General features: G+C 36.2%; 1 protein-coding gene across 4 annotated transcripts in view; it reads right to left on the bottom strand.

Annotated features, from left to right (window-relative positions):
* The window catches only part of RGS7 (regulator of G protein signaling 7), a 467594-nt gene that overhangs the window by 119327 nt on the left and 327939 nt on the right, over positions 1-20328 (bottom strand). For all 4 annotated transcript variants that reach the window (XM_055147307.1, XM_004619017.2, XM_004619018.2 and 1 more), the window contains exon 6: positions 19347-19398. In XM_055147307.1, the coding sequence (XP_055003282.1) occupies positions 19347-19398 (52 nt within the window). The remainder of the gene's footprint in view (positions 1-19346; positions 19399-20328) is intronic.

The raw sequence follows: 20328 nt of genomic DNA, 5'->3' as shown, positions 1-20328 counted from the left end.
CTTCCTTCCTCCTTCCTTCCTCCTTCCTTTCTTTCTTTCTTTCTTTCTTTCTTTCTTTCTTTCTTTCTTTCTTTCTTTCTTTCTTTCTTTCTTTCTTTCTTTCTTCCTTTCTTTCTTTCTTTCTTTCTTTCTTTCTTTCTTTCTTTCTTTCTTTCTTTCTTTCTTTCTTTCTTTCTTTCTTTCTTTCTTTCTTTCCTTTTGAATCACATCTGATGGTGCTTAGGAATTAATCCTGGCTCTGTGTTCAGATATCACTTCTGGTGGGGCTCAAAGGACCATATGGGATTTGGGATAGAACCTGAATCTGTCACATGTAAGGCAAGTACTCTATCCACTGAACTGTCTCTGTGGTCCTATTATTCCTTTATGTTAAACTAGGAAGAGATGCAAATGAACAATGACAACTAATATCTATTTTACTATGCTTTTCATAGATAAGTGGATACCTACATAACTACTTCACATACAATTTAATGTAGAAGTCACTTTTGTCCTTTGGCTTGATACTATGGCGACTTCAAGTATTCCAAGTTTGTTTATTTTTGTTATTATTTTACTAGATGTGAAATAGAAGAATTCGGATGGAAAAGAGTTTAGCTAATGTTGTCAAGGCTAGGTAATAGAAGTCAGTTTCAACTGGCTGAAGATGTTTCAAAACAAGTTTCTAAAATAGTAAAGAGACAGAGAGGTTAGTAAAATCTTACCCACAAGCATATTGATTCTAGGGAAGGTAGTTTATGGTAAACATTTCTAAAAATATCTCCTTATAAAGAATATACATAATATAAGTCAAAGTTTATATGACATATACTCTAATTATATTTAAATGGCCTATGTTTATTTTATATATGTGGCTTCTATTCTCTTCTGAGGTTCATAACAATTATAAATTTATTTAGTAAATGAAGTTAAGAAAGTATTCCACATGGCTTTCTTCATCTAAATAACTTTGAAATATTTATAACATTATTCAATTAAACCCCATGAAATCTCTTTATAAATTCTAAGAAAATTATTTGGTATGCTTTTTTGACTGCAATTTCAAACTATGGTAATAAATTGTCAGTGTTATATTCCAAAACCAAGGTCTGCAAAGGATAAACACAAATCTCCTTATTATTATCCAGAGATGGTCAAATTAAATGCTATTATTCTCAATATTACATTATTTCCTCTCTACCAATTTTAGCATACGTAGTTGCTCTCTATACAGGACTACATAATATATTCTAAGATTCAAACTCTTCCCTTATTCATTCATTAACTTAATGTAATAAGTATTTATTAAACACTTAAGTTCTGGATATTGTCCTAGGCACAAAAATTTTAAAAAAAAGAGTTAATATTCATCATCACTAATTCCTTATGAAATGCAAATCAAAATAACAGTGAGTAGTCATCTTACACCAATAGGCCTATGTCAAAAAGTTTGAAAACAAGTGCTGGTGGCAAAAAAAAGAAACTGCTGGTAGTAATTCTGCTTGGTTCCGCCTCTTTGGAAAACAGTATAAAGACTTCTCAAAAAAATTAAAGAAAGTGACTGGAGAAATAGTACAGGAGTTAGGATGTTTGTCTTGCATATAACTGACCGTGTTTTGATCCTCAACACCACATACAGCTTCTTCACTGTGAGGAATGGATGCTGACAAAGTCAAGCGTAAACCCTGAGTACTGCCGAATATAATAAAAACAGACAGACAAAATCGATACTAGAGCTCCCATTTGACCATAAGATTCCATATCTGGTCACTTACCAACAAAACAAAAAATATTATTGCAAATCCAAGTTCTCCAAATCACATGACTGAATAAAATTGCAATATATATATGTATATGTATATTAATTAGAACTTGAGGAAAAGTGAAATCATTCAGTATGCTACAACTTAGATGGAATTAGAGGGACTCTTACTATGTGAAGTGAACCACAAAGAAAAATATGAGTGCCAGATTATCTCAGTTATTTGTGGAGTATAGGGAAAAAAGCAAGAGAGTAGACAATTCCCAATGAGGAGAACCCTGAGATGGAGTCAAAAGAACTATGACCTCAGTAAGAGTGCTGAGGAGTAGTGATGGGAAGAAAGAATCTTGGGATGATGGAAAGATCTAAGTATTCTGGTGGTGGGATATGGTGTACAATACTCTGGTAGCAGATGAGGAGTACTGGCACTGCACAAATAAAATAAAAATATTAGTTCTACCATTTAAAAATAATTAAACTATTTTTAAAGTAATCCTTAAATTTACAAGTGACTTCACAAGTTTGGTGTAAGAGCTGACAAGATCTAGGCAAATAATTTAGGCAGAGTGGAGATCTTGAAAGATTTTTTTTGTAATAATAATATATTTTCTGAGTCTTAAAGAACCATCTGTATTATATAGCCACAGGCTTTATATATGATATTTTCTTTTTCTTCTTTTTCTTTTTAATTTTATTGAATCACTGTGAGATGGTTACAAGCTTTCATGTTTGGGTTACAATCATACAATGATCAAACAACCATCCCTCCACCAGAACACATTACCCACCCCCAATATCCCCAGTATAACCCCCCCTTTCCATCCTCCCCCTGCCTCCATGGCAGACAATATTCCCCATACTCTCTCTCTACTTTGGGGCATTATGGTTTGCAACACAGACACTGAGAAGTCATCATGTTTGGTCCATTATCTACTTTCAGCACACATCTCCCATCCCGACTGATTCCTCCAGCAATCATTTTCTTAGTGATCCCTTCTCTATTCCATCTGCCTTCTCCCCTCTGCTCATGAAGCAGGCTTCCAGCTATGGGGCAATCCTCCTGGCCCTTGTATCTACTGTCCTTGGGTGTCAGCCTCATGTGATGTTATTCTATACAAATGAGTGCAGTCCTTCTATGTCTGTCCCCCTCTTTTTGACTCATTTCACTTAGCATGATACTCTCCATGTCTATCCATTTATATACAAATTTCATGACTTCATCTCTCCCAACAGCTGCATAGTATTCCATTGTGTAGATATACCAAAAAATCTGTAAGGTACATAGAGGAAAATGTAGGCAAAGCTCTCCATGACATTGAAGCTAAAAGCATCTTTAAGGATAAAACAGCACTGACTATGCAAGTGGAAGCATACATGATATTTTCTTTGATTCTTTCATGCTTATTATCTTTCATGCTTATAATCATGAAGATTAACCCAATACAACATAAGTTACACATAAAAAAGTCTTAAGAAAAAATTCTAGTTTTCAGGTAAACTAGCAAAAATAATTTGTAGTATAGAAGGGCTTTCTAGGTGTCAATTTCTTTTCTCCTTTCTCAGTTTATACTGAAACTAGCATTTTCTCCCCTATTATTTAATATTAGTACATACTGACTGGCAGAAAGTCTCTTGCCCCTGTGATTGACTGTCTTCCCCAGGGCACCTCGGAGCGGGTGGGATTCAGTTTCCCTCCCAGCCCTGAGCAGAGCTCCCTCAGTCAACGACCTCCGGAGCCTAGCCACAGCCATGCTCAAGGCCCATCTCCACACGTTCGGATGACCCTCACACATGAAGGAATCAGCAGAGGAACCCAGGTGTGTGGGATCCGGGGCTGAGACCTCCAAGCCTGCTTGGATCGGGACTGGGCCTCTTCCACACAGATTCCCCATTTTCCAGTAGCTAAGCAGTTACACCCAGGGACTGTCCCCGGCGCCGTGTAATCCCACCAACGGCCAACATACAGAGACTATAAAACCAAGCTCCCAGAAGCTTATAGCCTAGTTCTCCCTCTGGGAGAACCTGGCAAGCTACAGAGAGTTTCCTGCCCACATGGGAAGAGTCTTGCAAACTCCCCATGGTGTATTCATATGCCAAAACCAGTAACAATGGTGGGTCTCATTCCCCTAACCCTGCAAGAGCCTCCAATGCGGCACCATTGGAAAAGACGAGTCAAGTGAGGCTTCTAAAATCTCAGAGCTAGGACAAATGGAGATGTTACTGGAGCCGCTCGAGAAATTTGATGATCAATGGAATGATGACGATGACGATGGCGATGATGATGATGATGATGATGATGATGATGACAAACTGACAATATTTTATTGAAAATTATTTTGCAATACTCTTAATGTTTTTCTGCCTGAAGTGTGTAATATCCATCCACTTTAAGAATGGCCTTTCAAAAGGCACATGAAAAAATGCTCCACATTGCTAGTCATCAGGGAGATGAAAATCAAAACAACAATGAGATATCATCTCACACCACAGAGAGTGGCACACATTCAAAAGAACAAAAGCAACCAGTGCTGGCATGAATGTGGGGGAGAAAGGAACGCTCTTTTACTGTTGGTAGGAATGCTGACTGGTCCAGCCTTTCTGGAAAACAATATGGATATTCCTTCAAAAACTAGAAATTGAGCTTCCCTATGACCCTGCAATACCACTTCTGGGAATATATCTTGAGGATGTAGAAAAGCACAAGTATAAATGACATCTGTACATTGCAGTACTGTTCACAGTAGCCAAAATCTGGAAACAACCCAAGTGCCCCAGAACAGATGATTCATTAAAGAAACTTTGGTACATCTACACAACAGAATACTATGCAGCTGTTAGGAGAGATGAAATCATGAAATTTGCTTATAAATGAATAGACATGGAGAGTATCATTGCCAAGTGAAATGAGTCAGAAAGAGAGGGAGAGACATAGAAGGACTGAACTCATTTGTGGAGTATAGAATAACAAACATGAGGCTGACAACCAAAGAAAGTAGATAGATACAAGGGCCAGGAGAGTTACCCCATAGCTGGAAGACTTCTTCATGAGCAGAGAGGAGAAGGCAGATGGAACAGAGAAGGGATCAGTAAGAAAATGATGGCTGGAGGAATCAGCTGGGATGGGAGATGTGTGCCCAAAGTTGATAATGGACCAAACATAATGACTTCTCAGTGTCTGTGTTGCAAGCCATAATGCCCCAAAGTAGAGAGAGAGTATGGGGAATATTGTCTGCCATGGAGGCAGGGGGAGGGTGGGAAATGGGGGTTATACTAGGGCTATTGGTGGTGGGGAATGTGCACTCTGGAGGATGGGTGTTTGATCATTGTGTGATTGTAACCCAAACATGAAAACTTAGAACTATCTCACAGTGATTCAATAAAATTTTTTTAAAAAGGACTTGTAATATTCTTTTGTTCATGCATCCATATCAGAACAATGCAATAAGAATGCTTTTCTTATCTTGTTTTCACTTCAGCATAAATTAAAATGTTTGCAAATCATGCAATTCATCAGCATGATATATTTTTTAAAAAATTGTTTAATCACCTTTTAGAATCCAATGAATTCTAACAAAGAAAATTAATACATACATAAGCTACTTTATGGAAGAGATTTTGTGTTCCTTCTGAAACAAGTATCTGGTTATATTGTGTCTATTAAAATATAATAACATATTAATAAACATAAGTTCATAAATTTGTTTTTACTATATAAATATTTATTTATAAATATTTTAATTCTTAAAAGTACCCATACTATAATAAAAATTTTCATGAAAGTACTCTTCATCTTTAGTTTTATTATTACTAAAATATAAAAGCTATATAAATAAGCTATATAAATAAAATATGTCAGTATATCTTCCATATAATTATTTTTAAATGTTAATTACTGAAAAAATTTTCCCTTTATATGACAGTTTCTCAGAAGGAAAATATTCATGATATTTTGAATAAACAATTTTTTGAGGAGTCCACACCGGCGATGCACAGGAGTTACTCCTGGCTCTGCACTCAGGAAATACCCCTGCTCAGGGATTCATATGGGATGCTGGAAATCAAACTCGGATCGGCCGTGTGCAAGGCAAACACCCTACCTGCTGCGCTATTGCTCCAGCCCCAATAAACAATTTTTTTAAAGACAAAAAATTTAATCCCTTAAATATAAACATTCTAGAATGTTTTCATGAATATCTCAAGGGAAAATATAATATATTTCTCTTTTATTATTTATTCCCTGAGATTGTCATTTTGAAATACTATCTAACATCAGACATGATATATGAGTTTTCATAACATTGTTTTATGCTATTGTAGTTACACTTTGATTAAAACTCTAAAATTTATCATTTTTAAGGATAATCAATGATTATTTAAACATTCATCAATTTCTTTTCTCATTATTGTGTCTTTTTGTTCTTAGCGTGTTTAGGCTCTAGCATAGGTCATTTCTTTCTTTTGAGAGAGAGCGTCAGGATGGATAAAAGCCCTGAATTCCTTCAGTTTTTTTCAGTAAGATACTACATGTGCTAGAAGTAAGAAATTCACAAACCTTTCCCAGAAAAGATCAGTCTGTTAACATGCGTCAACTTCCCTTAAGGCATGCTCTGTTGCATTTGGTAGGAATGTGTGCCAAGTATAGCAGCTACCTACAGTGCATATCCACATGTGAAGAATGAAAGAAAACAATTTATTTTGTATCTCTGGAGCAAAATTATTTAGAGTTACAACAAAAATATCTTTTTAATCCACAATTTACCAAGGGCAGCATTTATTCTCCAACTTTTCCATTTTGCTTCTGCTCTCTAAATCTTTCCAATTGCATAGAGAGATAAAGCATTAGAAATTTAAATTTGAAAAACATTTAAAATACATTTTCTCCTTTATTATGAGTTAGTGGATGCATTTCTATTTCTGTGGAGTTGGGCAAAGAAGACTTCTGGAACCCAGCCACAGCCATGTCGAAGGCCATTTTTCACACATTCAGACAAGCCTCACGCATGAAGGGACTGTCAGAGGAACCCAGGTGTGCAAGACCCGGGGCTGAGATCTCCAAGCCTGCTCAGATTGGGAGTTTGCCTTCTCCACCTAGACCCTCCATTTTCCAGTGGACAGCCACAACCACAAACTGTCCATGGCGCCATGTAATCCCACCAACGACCAACATCCAGAGACTATAAAACCAAGCTTCCAGAAGAGATCAATGCAGAGTCGCTTGCACCCTGTGCCTAGCTGTCTTCACCGGGGCCTCTTGGAGGGGACAGGTTGCCTTTCCCTCCTCACTGCGCAGCATCTAATAGCCTTGTTCTCCCTCTTGGAGAACCCAAAAAGTTACCGAGTCAATTGCCCACATAGGAAAGACTTGCAAGCTCCCCATTGTGTATTCATAACCCAAATATAGTAAAAGATATATAACATACCTCTTGGAGAGCCCGGAAAGCTACCGCTACCAAGAGTATCCCGCCTGTATGGCAGAGCCTGGCAAGCTACCTGTGGTGTATTCGATATGCAAAAACAGTAACAATAGGTCTCATTCCCATTATCCTGAAAGAGCTTCCAATTATTGGGAAAGACAAGTAAGGAGAGGCTGCTAAAATCTCAGGGCTGAGTGTAATAGAGACGTTCCTGGTGCCCACTTGAGTAAATTGATGAACAACAGGATGACAGCGATACAGTGATACAATGGGTAAAGAAGATCTGGAATATCTTCTTTGGGTTCTTCTGTGGGTTCGATTCCTCTGTCCCTCTTGGAGAATCCAGCAATCTACCGAGAGTATCCTGCCCACACGGCAGAACCTGGCAAGCTACCCATGATGTATTCAATATGCCAAAAACAGTAACAACAAGTCTCACAAAGGAGACGTTACTGGTGCCCACTCAAGCAAATCGATGAACAACAGGACGAAGTGCTACAGTGCTATTTAACACAGGATATCAAGGCAATAAAGTGTATCTTGGTCTAAGCCTATGGAAAAATTCTACAGGCACAAAGAGATAAATATTTTTTTAAAACATTAAGTAAAACAATATTTTTATTTTGCACTTCATTGCATACATTAACAATCTTTCACACATTTTCATGAAGATCTTAAATAATATCATCCCGTTGCTCATGATTTTTCGAGCAGGCACCAGCAACGTCTCTCACTGTGAGACTTATTGTTACTGTTTGTGGCATATCCAATACACCAAGGGTAGCTTTCCAGGCTCTGTCTTGAAGTTAAAAATATTGCCACTGACAGAATGTCATAGCTGTTAAATGCATTATCAAGATATGAATCCTATTTTGTCTGATTCAAAATGCATCATGCAGGGAGTATGGTAAACAAATAAAGGTATTCAGGGTTCTTGTAGAAATGTTAATTTGTGGTGTTTCAAGACTCTGAAGGGGTATATAATCCTAAAATTAGAGGTCATCAAATGGTCAGGTTAGAGATAAGTTGAAGTATAAAATTTGATTTTGAATCCTGCTTGCTCCCTCTTCTTGACTGTGAGCTCTCTTGACAGGGATTATTTCTTGCTCAATTTTTTCCTGCCATGTTCTGAACAGAAGGTTTGTATATCTTTAGATGCTCAGTAAGAATTTGCTGAACTTCACTGGCAAAGGTTAGTAATATCTGAGGCCAACGAGGTAGTATTGGGGTAAGCCTTGCAGGCTGTTAACCTTGGTTCTGTTTCTGGCATCATATACGGTTCCCAGAGTCTGCCAGGGGTGATATTTGAGCATAGTGTCAGGAGTGCAAGAGTGTCCCAAAACCAAGAATAATAAAAATAAAGACAAGATTTTCTTATTAACTATAGTAATATAGTTAACTATAGTAGCTTGAGGCATCACTGTATCACTGTTGCTCATCAATTAGCTCCAGCAGGCGCCAGTAATGTGTCATTCGACACTGTCGCATTCAGGGTCTGTTTTTGGCATATTGAATACACCACAGGTAGCTTACCAGGCTCTGCTATGTGAGATTCTGTTTAGCTTGAGGCATGGACACATTAAATGAAGATAAGAATCTCTAAACACTAAACATAAAGTTAACTCGAAGATTGTACATTCATACAAAGATTGCATATTATGGAAATATATATCTCATTAAATACCCTCCCAAAGGTAATGCACCAACCTTCCAACAGAATTTAACCTTCAAAGCGCAGGCAACAATAGCTAACAGCATTAGTTAAAGACACTGTTACAGTAGCCTAACAGATTAGTGATCTTTTTTCAGAAAACACATTATAAGAGGGGGTCATATAATGAAGAAACAAGGAAGAAGGGACTGAATGAAGAGAAAACAAGGAGGAAGGGGATAGACAAGAAAAACCTTCAGTTACTCCCACATGCCATATTTGATCAGTCCCACAAACCAAAAATTAGAAATAACTAACGAGTACTGATCTCAGGTTACTGCATGAGAGGAGTGACAATTATGGTAGTTGGGATTCTGATTAGTCTATCATATAAATATGTGATCTGATTGTTCATAGGGTATATGAGATCCGAAGTGCATAATCAATCAGAGAGCAGAAACAGCTAAGAAGCAGAAATATGAAACCTCGGACTGGAGCGATAGCGCAGCCAGTAGGGCGTTCACCTTGCACATGGCTGACCCGGGTTCGATTCCTCCGCTCCTCTCGGAGAGCCCGGCGAGTTACCAAGAGTATCTTGCCCACATAACAGAGCCTGGCAAGCTACCCGGGGCATATTTGATATGCCAAAAACAGTAACAAGTCTTACTGGTGCCCGCTCGAGCGAATCGGTGAGCAACAGGATAACAGTGACAGTGACAGATGAAAACCCAGGTCACAGTATAAGAAGGAAGTTTGAGCACCAGCAGGAGGTTAGGTATAATCCCCAGGCACAGTGCCCGAAGAAAGCCCTGAGTGCAGCAGGGGGTGGTTTTGTGCCCCCATCTGATGTTCTGCATATTATACTTACATGTGGTCCACAGGACTTGGTCTGCTGTGATAATTTTATTCTTAAAAGTCAGCAACTATTTTAACTGAAGGTTTATTTCATCTAGTGGCTCAGCAGAGAATTGGACTAATAAACTGAAGAGAAAGTCTAGGTCCCCTTTTAATCTAAAGAAAGACATTGCTATTTCTCAGGGCGCGAAATATGTCTAAAACAGAAATGTGTTTCAGGTTTTACAGGCCTTGTCTCTTTGCTTTCTCCTCTAGGGAATCAGCTGGAGGTATAGGAATTTAACAGCATAGTGAACTAAAGGAGGCAATGTATTATCTCTATTTCTATTATAGAAGTCTGTCAAAGCTTTACAAAGAGACCAGAGAGCAACAGCAGGATGCCTTAGAAAAAATATTCTATGACATAAAGAGTACAGTTTTTTAACAAGCCTTGATGCCTCAATACAACAAGAAAGGATACCCCAGGTCAGTCACATAAAATGTCAGAATTTGTTACATAACAATGAAAAGTACAATGGCACTGCATATTTGTATTTACATTATTTACAGTAATCACACCCACAAACTTCCCCCAGCACTGTGTAATCCCATCAATGGCTAAGATCCAGATACTATAAAACAAAGCTCTCAGAAGTGTGCGTCACATTTGTGCCTTTGAGACCACTTATTGTCTAGTTCTCCCTCTCGGAGAACCCTGCAAGCTACCTCGAGTATCCTGCCCACACGGCAGAGCCTGGCATGCTCCCTGTGGCATATTTGATATGCCAAAAACAGTAAAAATGATGGGTCTCATTACCCTGACCCTGAAAGAGCCTCCAATGTGGCACTGTTGGGAAGGATGAGTAAAGAGAGGCTGCTAAAATCTGAGCTAGGATGAATGGAGACGTTACTGGCGCCCGCTTGAGCAAATGGATGAACAATGGGATGACAGTGATACAGTTATACATTATTTACAGTACTGGCTATCAAACTCAGGACCTTATACAAGCAAGCAAGGATGTATTCTACTATTGAGCTAAATCCAGAACCCTTTGTTACACTTACTAACATGAGAAAAGTTGCAACCATTTAAGAGTAAGCTTCTGATAATCATTTTTCATTCTTTATGAAGTAGCAATTCAGGCATTTTACTACTTCTTAGCATTGTAGTATATTCTACAGTTAGTCATTATTGAAATCTGTGACCTTGGCATGAAGAGTACTGTCAATCTCTATTATCTCTGTTCGCTCATCTTAGCTGAGAGGCATAACTGAACAATCTCTCAGCTTCCTTTCAAATCTTATTTTTTATATGACTGGATTAACACTGACATTGCCATTCTCAGGCAAGGGAGTGTTTTAGTGTAAGTAATTGTTATATTAACAGTAAATTTAAAAACTATTTGGATTTAAAGTTGACTGTCTTGATTTGGTTTCCCCAGTATTCTTTTTATTCTTTTTTTTTTTTGCTTTTTGGTTCACACCTGGTGATGCACAAGGGTTACTCCTGGCTGTATACACAGAAATTACTCCTGGCGGTGCTCAGGGGACCATATGGGATGCTGGGAATCTAACCGGGGTTGGCTGCATTCAAGGCAAATGCCCTACCTGCTGTGCTATTGCTCCAGCCCCGCCCCCAGTATTCTTATGATAGCCTTTGTCTATAGTGATTTAATGCAGTTTAAGTATCTCTGTTGATTGAGATAATACAATCAAAATTCTACCAGCAAAATTTGATCTGAATGATTTGAACATATACTATAAGACTTTTTAACATGATTCATTGGGCTTAGAAGTAGTTTTGATACAACTCTATAGAATGAAAAACTTCAGTTACTAATGAGAGAATCATATGCTGAACCTATGCCATCAGGTATAAAGATTCATTCTATCATTAACTTTCAGGTTAAAAAAATATTTTCCAAAGCCAAATACTAAATTCTACCATTAATTGTGTGAACAGTAACAGAAACTTTCTTTCAGTTTTAATGGCTTGACTTGAGAAAATGCATTTCCTGAAAATGGTATTACTGACTATGAAATGCATATAAATTATCACTCATTTAAAGAAATGACATTTCCCCCAGACCATGAAGCAGGCTTCCAACTATGGACCATTCATCCTGACCTTTGCTTCTACTGTCCTTGGGTGTTAGTCTCTTACTACATTTTCTTTCTCTTTTTTCCTTTTTTTTGGGGGGGGTCACACCCAGCAACGCTCAGTGGTCATTCCTGGCTTTGCACTCAGGAATTACTCCTGACAGTGCTTGGGGGACCACATGGGATGCTGGGATCAAACCCGGGTTGGCTGCATGCAAGGCAAACGCCCTACCCGCTGTGCTATTGCTCTGGCCCCTTCTTTCTCTTTTTTCCTTATATTCCACAAATGAGTGAAGTCATTCTGTTTGTCCTTCTCCTTCTGACTTATTTCATTTAGCATGATACTCTCCATTTCCATTCATTTATAAGCGAATCCTGTTACTTCATTTTTTCTAACAGCTGTATAGTATTCCATTGTGTAGATATACCATTGTTTCTTTAACCAGTCGTCTGCTCTCAGACACTCAGGTTGTTTCCAGATTCTGGCTATTGTGCTGCAATGAACATACAATTTCAGATTTCATTTCTGCTGTGTGTTTTTGCACCCATGGGGTATATTTCCAGAAGTGATATTGTTGGGTCATATGGGAGCTCTATTTCTCTGTTTTTTTTTTTTGAGCAATGCTCATATAGTTTTCAAAAAAAGGCTGGACCAGTCGTCATTTCCACCAACAATGAATGAGAGTGTCTTTCTCCCTTCTTCCTAGAAAGCACTGGCAATTGTTATTCTTTTTGATGTGTGCCAATCTCTGTGGTGTAAGATGATACACCACATTGTATCATCATTGTTGTTTTGGTTTGAATCTCCCTGATAATTAGTGATGTAGAGCATTTTTTCAAGTGTTAATTGTCCATTTGTATTTCTTCTTTGAGAAAGTTTTTGTTTATTTCTTCTCCCCATTGTTTGATGAGGTTGGAGGTTTATTTATTATAAAGTTCTATCAGTGCCTTATATCTTGGATATTAAGCCCTTATCTGGTGGGTTTGGGGTATATATTTTTCCCACTCTGTGGGATATCTGTTTCTCGGTCACCATATCTTTTGAGGTGCATCTTTAAAGATGAAACATCACTGACCAAGCAAGTAAACAAAAGGTACTACATTAAATTAAGAAGCTTCTGGACCTCAAAATATATGGTTGATCTATCAAGAAGTGATAAAGTGGTGTGAAATCTCCATCTATTATTGTGCTGCTATCGACGTCTTTCTTCAAGTCTATGAGCAGTTGTTTTAAGTATTTTCTGGACCCTTGTTAGGTACATATATACTTAGGAGTGTGAGTTCTTCCTGATGTACAGTTCGCTGGTCATTGAGAAATTACTTTCACTATCTCTTATCACCTTCTTCAGCCTGAAGTCTATGTGGTCTGATCCTAGTATGGCCATCCCAGCTTTGTCAAGGGAGTTGCTCGCTTATAGAACTGTTTTCCAGCCTTTAACTGTCAGTCTGTGTTTGCTCTTATTGTTCAGATGTGTTTCTTTCAGGCAGCAGGATGCTGGGTTCTGATTCATCCTGCACTCTGTGTTTCTTAATTGGTACATTTAGCTCATTGACATTGAAAGAGATTATTGGTATGGTGTTTTGTTCCATATTTCTGAAGGAGTTTGCTGGTTTTGAGGGGCTTGTCTTGTCTTTAAGTGACCCGCTTAGTGTTTTCCTGTAGCCATGGTTTTGAGTCTATGAAGTTCCTGAGTTTGTCTGTGAAGCTGTGTATTGTTCCTTCAAGTATGAATTAAAGTCTAGCTGGGTATTCTTGGTGAGGAATTAATTTCACTGAGTTTTTTTCCCCCAACTGTCTTCAGGTCTGGAGAGCTCCATCAGATAAGTCTACTGTAAATCTTAAGGATGCTCATTTATAAGCAATTTCCTTCTTTGATCTTGCTGCTTTCTGTAGTCTATGATTTTCATCATTCTGATTAGGATGTTTCTTATAATATTATTTTAGCTGGTACCCTTCAACCCTCTTGGATCCGGGTACATGCACTCTTCAGCTCTGGGAACTTCTCAGCAATGATGGCCTTGACAGTTGTTTCATCAAGGTTTTCTTCCTGTCCCTTTGGAACTCCAGTGATTCTTACGTTATCCCTCTTGGCTTCATCCTGGTTTTCTCTCAATATCTGTTGATTTATTTGATCTGACTACATTTTCATTTGAACAGTTTCAAGAAATAAACTTTTTCTTTGATTTCCACTTTGATGGGTTATTATTAGCAGAGCTTTGCTCAGCTTCTAGGTGTTGGCATTTTTCCCTATCTGCTTTTATGATTAATTTATACCATTTTTGGCATTGTGATTCGAGAGGATGGTTCTGTGCTTTTTATACTCTCAAATGTATGTGTGTTTAATCTACTTATATTGTGAAATCTATCCACTAGGATATTCCATGTTTACTAAAACATAATGTGTTTTTGGCATTTTTAGGATAAAGATTTCTTTATATGTCAATTAATCCCACTTCTTTGTCATTTGGGACTCTTGTCTCTTTACTGATTGTCTGTCTGATTGGTCTGTCTCATACTTAAAGTTGAATATTGAAGTCTACCACTACTCATCAGTATATTCATCACTGTGTTTCTTTATTTCTTTGAGCAGCAGCTTTTAAACTTTGCCGACTCTTCATTTGGTGCATATCGGGTATAGTTAGTTTTTTGTAATCTATTGTTTCCTTAAACAATAACGTCTTTCTCTCTCTAATTACTTTGCTTAGATCCAATGCTATTTAGTCTGATGTAATTACTGCTTTCCAGCTTTTTTTTTTTTGCCTACTATTCACTTCTGTGATTCCATCCTTTCATTCTGATTTTGTATTTATCCTGTGAATTTAGGTGTATTTTCTGTAAGAAGCAAATCAATGAATTTTGTTTCCTCATCCATCCAGTCACTCTATGTCTTTTGATGAGAGGGTTTAGTTCCTTGGTAATCAGAGAAATTATTAAAATCGATGAGTTTTTATTATTTTCCTATAAAAATTTTGTTTATTATTCTTGCACTTAGACTTGATTTAGAAAATCTTATAGTATTTGTTACAGGGCTGGAATATGTGTCATGAATGTCACAACTTCTTATTTGTCTGAGAATTTATTTTATCTCTCTATCAAATATAAATGTCAGAGGCTGGAGCAATAGCACAGTCGATAGGGCATTTTCCTTGCACACTTTAGATTTTGCTTCTCTCTTGCCTCTTTAAGTAATCTATCTCTCTGCTTCTTGCCATTTTTTATTACAATGTGTCTTGCTCTATTTTGTTGTGTATTTTTGGTATTCTGTGATCCTTTTAAATCTGTACATTGTTGTTCTGCCAGTGAATGGGGAAGTTTTCAACCAATACCTCTTCCACTAGCCTTTCTTTCCCTTTATTATTTTCCTGTTCTTAAGACATTCTTATAAAAAAAATAGACTGATAAAACAGAAAATTCAATAAAATTGAGACATTAATTAATTATTACAAGTGTACAATATCCCTTAGCAAGCTATGAGAAAACATATGCTCCTTAATTTTTAGTAGGCAAATACAAGCATCATGAGTGAATGCCATATTCAATGTGATTATTGAGAAGTTTATCCTGTTCTTTAAAGAAGCTCCCTTAATGATTCATGTAAGTCTGATTTCAAGGATACGAATTCCCTAACTGTTGCCCATTCATCAGGCTTTGTTTCATTCTTTAAAACTTAAGTGATAATCTAGGTGGATAGACTATTCTTGTGATTTGTTCATTTTGTTTGGTTTCTCTGATATACTTCTCCTTTCTCTTCTGACTTGTAGAATCTCATTTGATAGATCTACCACGAATCTTATGGGGTTTCCTTTGTATGTAGGTTCGTTTTTAGGTCTTGCTTCTTTCAGTATTCTGGCTCTGTATTTGGAATTTGTCATTTTGTGTTCAACGTGCCTTGAAGTTTTCCTACTTCAATCTGTTTTCAATGGGGCCATTTAGGCCTCTTGAATCTAGGTGCCTGTAATCCTCAAATCTAGAGATTTCCTTTCAATAATTTCCTTAAATATTATTTCTTCATCAAAATATGCCTTTCTGTTTTTTATGGACTTCCATAATTCTTATATTGTTCCTCTCGAACTCATCCCATAGCTATCTGGCATGTTGTTCAATTTTTTTCACATTATTTTATATCTTCTGTTGTTTTCTAGTGGTTTCCTCCAACTCTTCTTGAAGCTCCTTGATCTTTTGCCCAGCAGTTGTGAAGTTGCTGTTCAAAGCTTCCGTTGAAGTTTATATGTATGGGATATAGGCTTATGGTCTTTCCTTTATGCATATTCTCATTAGAGGTGGGGTCTCATTCCCTTTGTGGGCCCAGAGATAGTGGACAGGACAGGTATCCTGTGACTTCTGGGAGGACAGTGATTGATGCCCATGTATTAGAGCAGGGGGAATAATCCCACTGGGAAGGGGATTCCCAGCTTCTCTGGTCAGACCAGATGTACCCAGCTCCAAGTTTCATTGCTACTATTTTTCTTTTATTCTTATTTCTTTTATTGCTGCTTTGATTTTTAATCATTTTTTTCCTTTTACTAACATTTGGTTTTGTTACTCTATTCCCAGTTACTCCTCAGTAAAGTTGAACTATTTTTATTTTTGTGTTTCTTTTTGAAGACCAGTATTGTTATTCACTTACCTCTTGGTACCATTTACACTGTATCATATAGGTTACTCCTGACTTTATTTTCATCTGTCTTCAGCTATTTTAAATTTCAGCTTTAAATTACTCATTGACTTGGTTGAGGAACAGTTTATTGTCTACTCTCAATATGGTTGAGGGATTTTTTATTTTATTTTTGTAGTTGATTTCTATTAATAATTTCTTGATAAATTTTGATGTCTTTCATTTGGTGCAAATAATAAGTGTAGATTTTTTGTATTGTTTTAATTGTTTTATATCTATTGCTATACCATGCTATCTTAATTTACTGGAATCTATGTGTACCTGCTTTTTTAGAGTTACCATTTGTTTATCGGATTTTTTACTAGCCTCTTGTAAACTACAATATGATTATATAAATGATAAAAGTTGAACTTTTAAGTCTAATCATACAGCTATCTGGCTGGTGTCAGTAGTTTCCTAATGATAGTTCAGACACATCCTAACAGAGACAAGTGTATGAAATGAATTCTTGAGAGAAAAAAAAGGCACTTTCTAGGAAGGTTAAGTTGCAGATCAGTGAGCACTAGGGTGACCAATAAATTCTCTCATGGGCTGATCTCCTGAGACAAAATTTCAGTGTAATTGCAAATAAAGATTTATGGTCAAGATTTCCATCTTCTGATTCTTTAAAACAAGGTAAGTAGGACATTCTCAGCATTTTTAACCACCTCTAGTCAGGCAGGTTTTCTGGTTTCTAAAATTGAATTTTGGGTCTCAGATATGGCTAAGTGGTAAAGCCATTGCCTTCTATGTATGATACTCTGGGTGTGATTCCTGAAGCCACGCTGAAGCCACACACCAGTGTGCACGCGGACCCCCCTCCACACACACAAACCCCTCCAAATTGAGGTCAGCTCTTAATTTTTTTGGGTCAGTTTGAAAACGGCAAGTTTGTCAGAGTCAATAAAAACAGCACTGACTAAATGTTGACTGTAAGAAACCTACTTTTTAAATATAACTACACAGATTAAAAAGATAGAGGTAAAGAAAGTTGAGTCATAATAACATAGATAAAGAGAAAATTGGAGTAGTTAAATTATTTTCAGAGAAATTAGAGCAGACAAATTATTGAGAAAAATTACTGGGAATAAGTAAGAATATTACATAAGTGATAGGGAGATAAGAGAGAACATTACATAATTGGGAAAACTACATGAAAGTAAAAGTATTAACATTTGTTTTAACAAGAGCACATCAAAATACTTGAAGCAAAAATTGATAGCCCAAAGAGAAATAGAACATTAATGATTACATTTAGAGTCATCAACAGATTCAGCAATCAGAAAAATTAGTCAGTACATAATTGAACAGAACAGAACCATCAATTAATAGATTGGAATTGGCATTTATATAAAAATTCATTCAAAAGTAGTATAAAACATAAATATCTTTTAGTTCATATAGAAATGGCACCATTTTAGAACATTCAAGTAATAAAAGATACTCTTACACATTATTTAATATAAAAATTATGAAAGTCCTATTTTGTAATCCAAGTGTCTTTCTTAATTTCTATGGTTTGAATTTCTATGGTTTGAATTTCTATGGTTTGAATAGATATCCAATTTAAACTTTTTCAAGGATAGCTTTCTAGAAATTAGCATATGACCAGCCTCAGGGCTAGATTGAGTTGGTGCACCCAATTTCCTACTTCTATCCTGCCTCCTCACCTGAGTCTTACAGATATTGGTTAATTTAAATAACTGCCTTTGGGCCACCTAGTTTGTTTTTTTATTGCACCTTAAATTCCCACTTTTACACTTTATATTCACTGATAAAGAATTAATCAGAGAATCCCTAGGCCTCCATCTTAAACCCATCAAAATTCAGAGACCAATCCTGACTTTTTTTCAAGTTCCTGGGTCTCTTCTGGTGATGCTCAGGGTTTACACTTGGCCATGCTTGGGTGACAATATATGCGATGATGGGGATAGAAGTCAGGTCGGGTGCAGGCAAGGCAAGCACCTTACCCGCTGTATCATCTCTCCAGTGTAGCCTGTGGCTTCTGTGTGACCCCCAAGTGTGCTATGTAATATTCAGGCCTTGTTAGTAATTATTCTATTTTGTTTTTATTTTTTAAATATCCTGAGAGTTATTGTAAGGGCATTTTGCTATCATAATTCCAATTAGAGTTAGTCCAGCCATAAAATTGGTTATTGATAGAATGTGCTAGAATAAAATATTTGTACCTACCATTGTTTATTTATAGGCACTCTGCAATGACACCTTCTGCATAATTCTCCTTTGAAAATCATCCATCTATTTTATCATACATAAGTGTATAAGTGAAATCAGTCACCTTTGACATCCCAATATCTACGATAGTTGGTATAATATAATAACTGTTAAAAACTATTTGTAAAAGTGAAATTTATAAACTATGCATTCATTCCTGAGAAAATTAAAGCTTTCTGAGTGATACAAGATAAATACTTATGTGGGACCAGTGAATGAAGTGTTAACTAAAATCTTAATTATTTAACTGATTTTGTGTTAAATTTACTGAATTCCATGACAATTAAATTTCATATTGCACCTTTTCTTTTGCTTGCACTTGGCCTTACCATGTTGAACATATAGAATATCTCATATAAAAGTGCAAAAGATAGAATATTTGAAAGGCAAAGTATTTAGAACAAAGCACATAAAAAAGTAAAAAAAATTTCTTTTCTTAGCAGACAAAACTCTATGAAAATAATAACCATTTGAATAGCTTATTTACAATTCTTTAATCTACTAGGAGAAAATCTTTACAAATATAATAGTCACCATGAAAAAAGTTATCACTAGGTTTAGTTATTTTTCAAGAAAGATCATTCATAAGTAATTTTAGAAACAATGATCTTTAGCATTTTACTTTTCTTTTCTCAATGACAAAGGTATAAAATGCAAGGTTGTGTTAATCCAGACAGTAGGCTTTAATTAATAAAGTAAAAAGACATAGCACTAACCATAGTCTGTGTTTTCTGGCTCCCAACAATTTGATGGCCAAAAGTAAGGTGTCTATGGAATAAAAAGAAGTTGAACCCAGATTAGCCACATAAAAACTTAGTAAAGTTTCTGGTTTATAAATTGTATATACTTTTGATAATTATCTAGAATAGCTTATATTATAAATAATAGTACTATATGTTTTGCAATACAAAAATATACTCAAAAAGTGAATGTAAACTTTCTATTCTACATTTACTCCGCAGAGTAATTGTTCAGCTTCAAACTATGTTCAGCACTAGCAGATATCTAATATTTTGTACATTTTCTGCAATTTTCTGTCAATTAATATAAATTTAACTTTCTGTCAATTAACATAAAATTAAAATATCTGATTGAATTATTTAAACAAAAAGCATTAACGAACAGACTGAAGAAAGACTATTACACTGACTAAGAAATTAACATTTCATAGTTTTTGAAAGGATTTATATAACCCTGACACTTGAACAAATTTGACTCTCCAACATGAAGAAACCTATGATCACCTGTTTGTTTTATCAACTATTTCCTTGTGGAATAATGGGTCTAGGACTCAATAACATAATGACTGCAGACATCATCCTTGTATATTTAATTATCTTTGATTAATCAATTTATTAATTATTGGTGTGAAACAAACATATTTGGGATTGAATCTAATTACCTGTCTGAACAGTTACCTCATGAAAGAGGGAATTTCAAGGAGGAAAATGGAAAATTAGGGGAAATTTATTTGACTCTGGAATAAATATTTTTAAACTGTTCAGTTCCTAGGGGGTGCTAATTTCCCCTCTATTTTTTCTTGAGAGTTACATTAAAAGTAATTATTGATAGTGTATGTATCTGCAAAAGTAATGGCAGAAATTTAGGGACTAAAATAATTGAAGTATTAAGCTAAGGGATATAAAGTCTTAATATGGCTCTTTTTCCTTACCTGACTCCAACTTGACTTTGGGGAGA

Source organism: Sorex araneus, chromosome 9 (genome assembly GCF_027595985.1).
Source record: "Sorex araneus isolate mSorAra2 chromosome 9, mSorAra2.pri, whole genome shotgun sequence".
Classification (NCBI taxonomy): Eukaryota; Metazoa; Chordata; class Mammalia; order Eulipotyphla; family Soricidae; genus Sorex; species Sorex araneus.
Note: the sequence above shows the minus strand (reverse complement) of the source record. Positions and strands in the feature narration are given on the sequence as shown.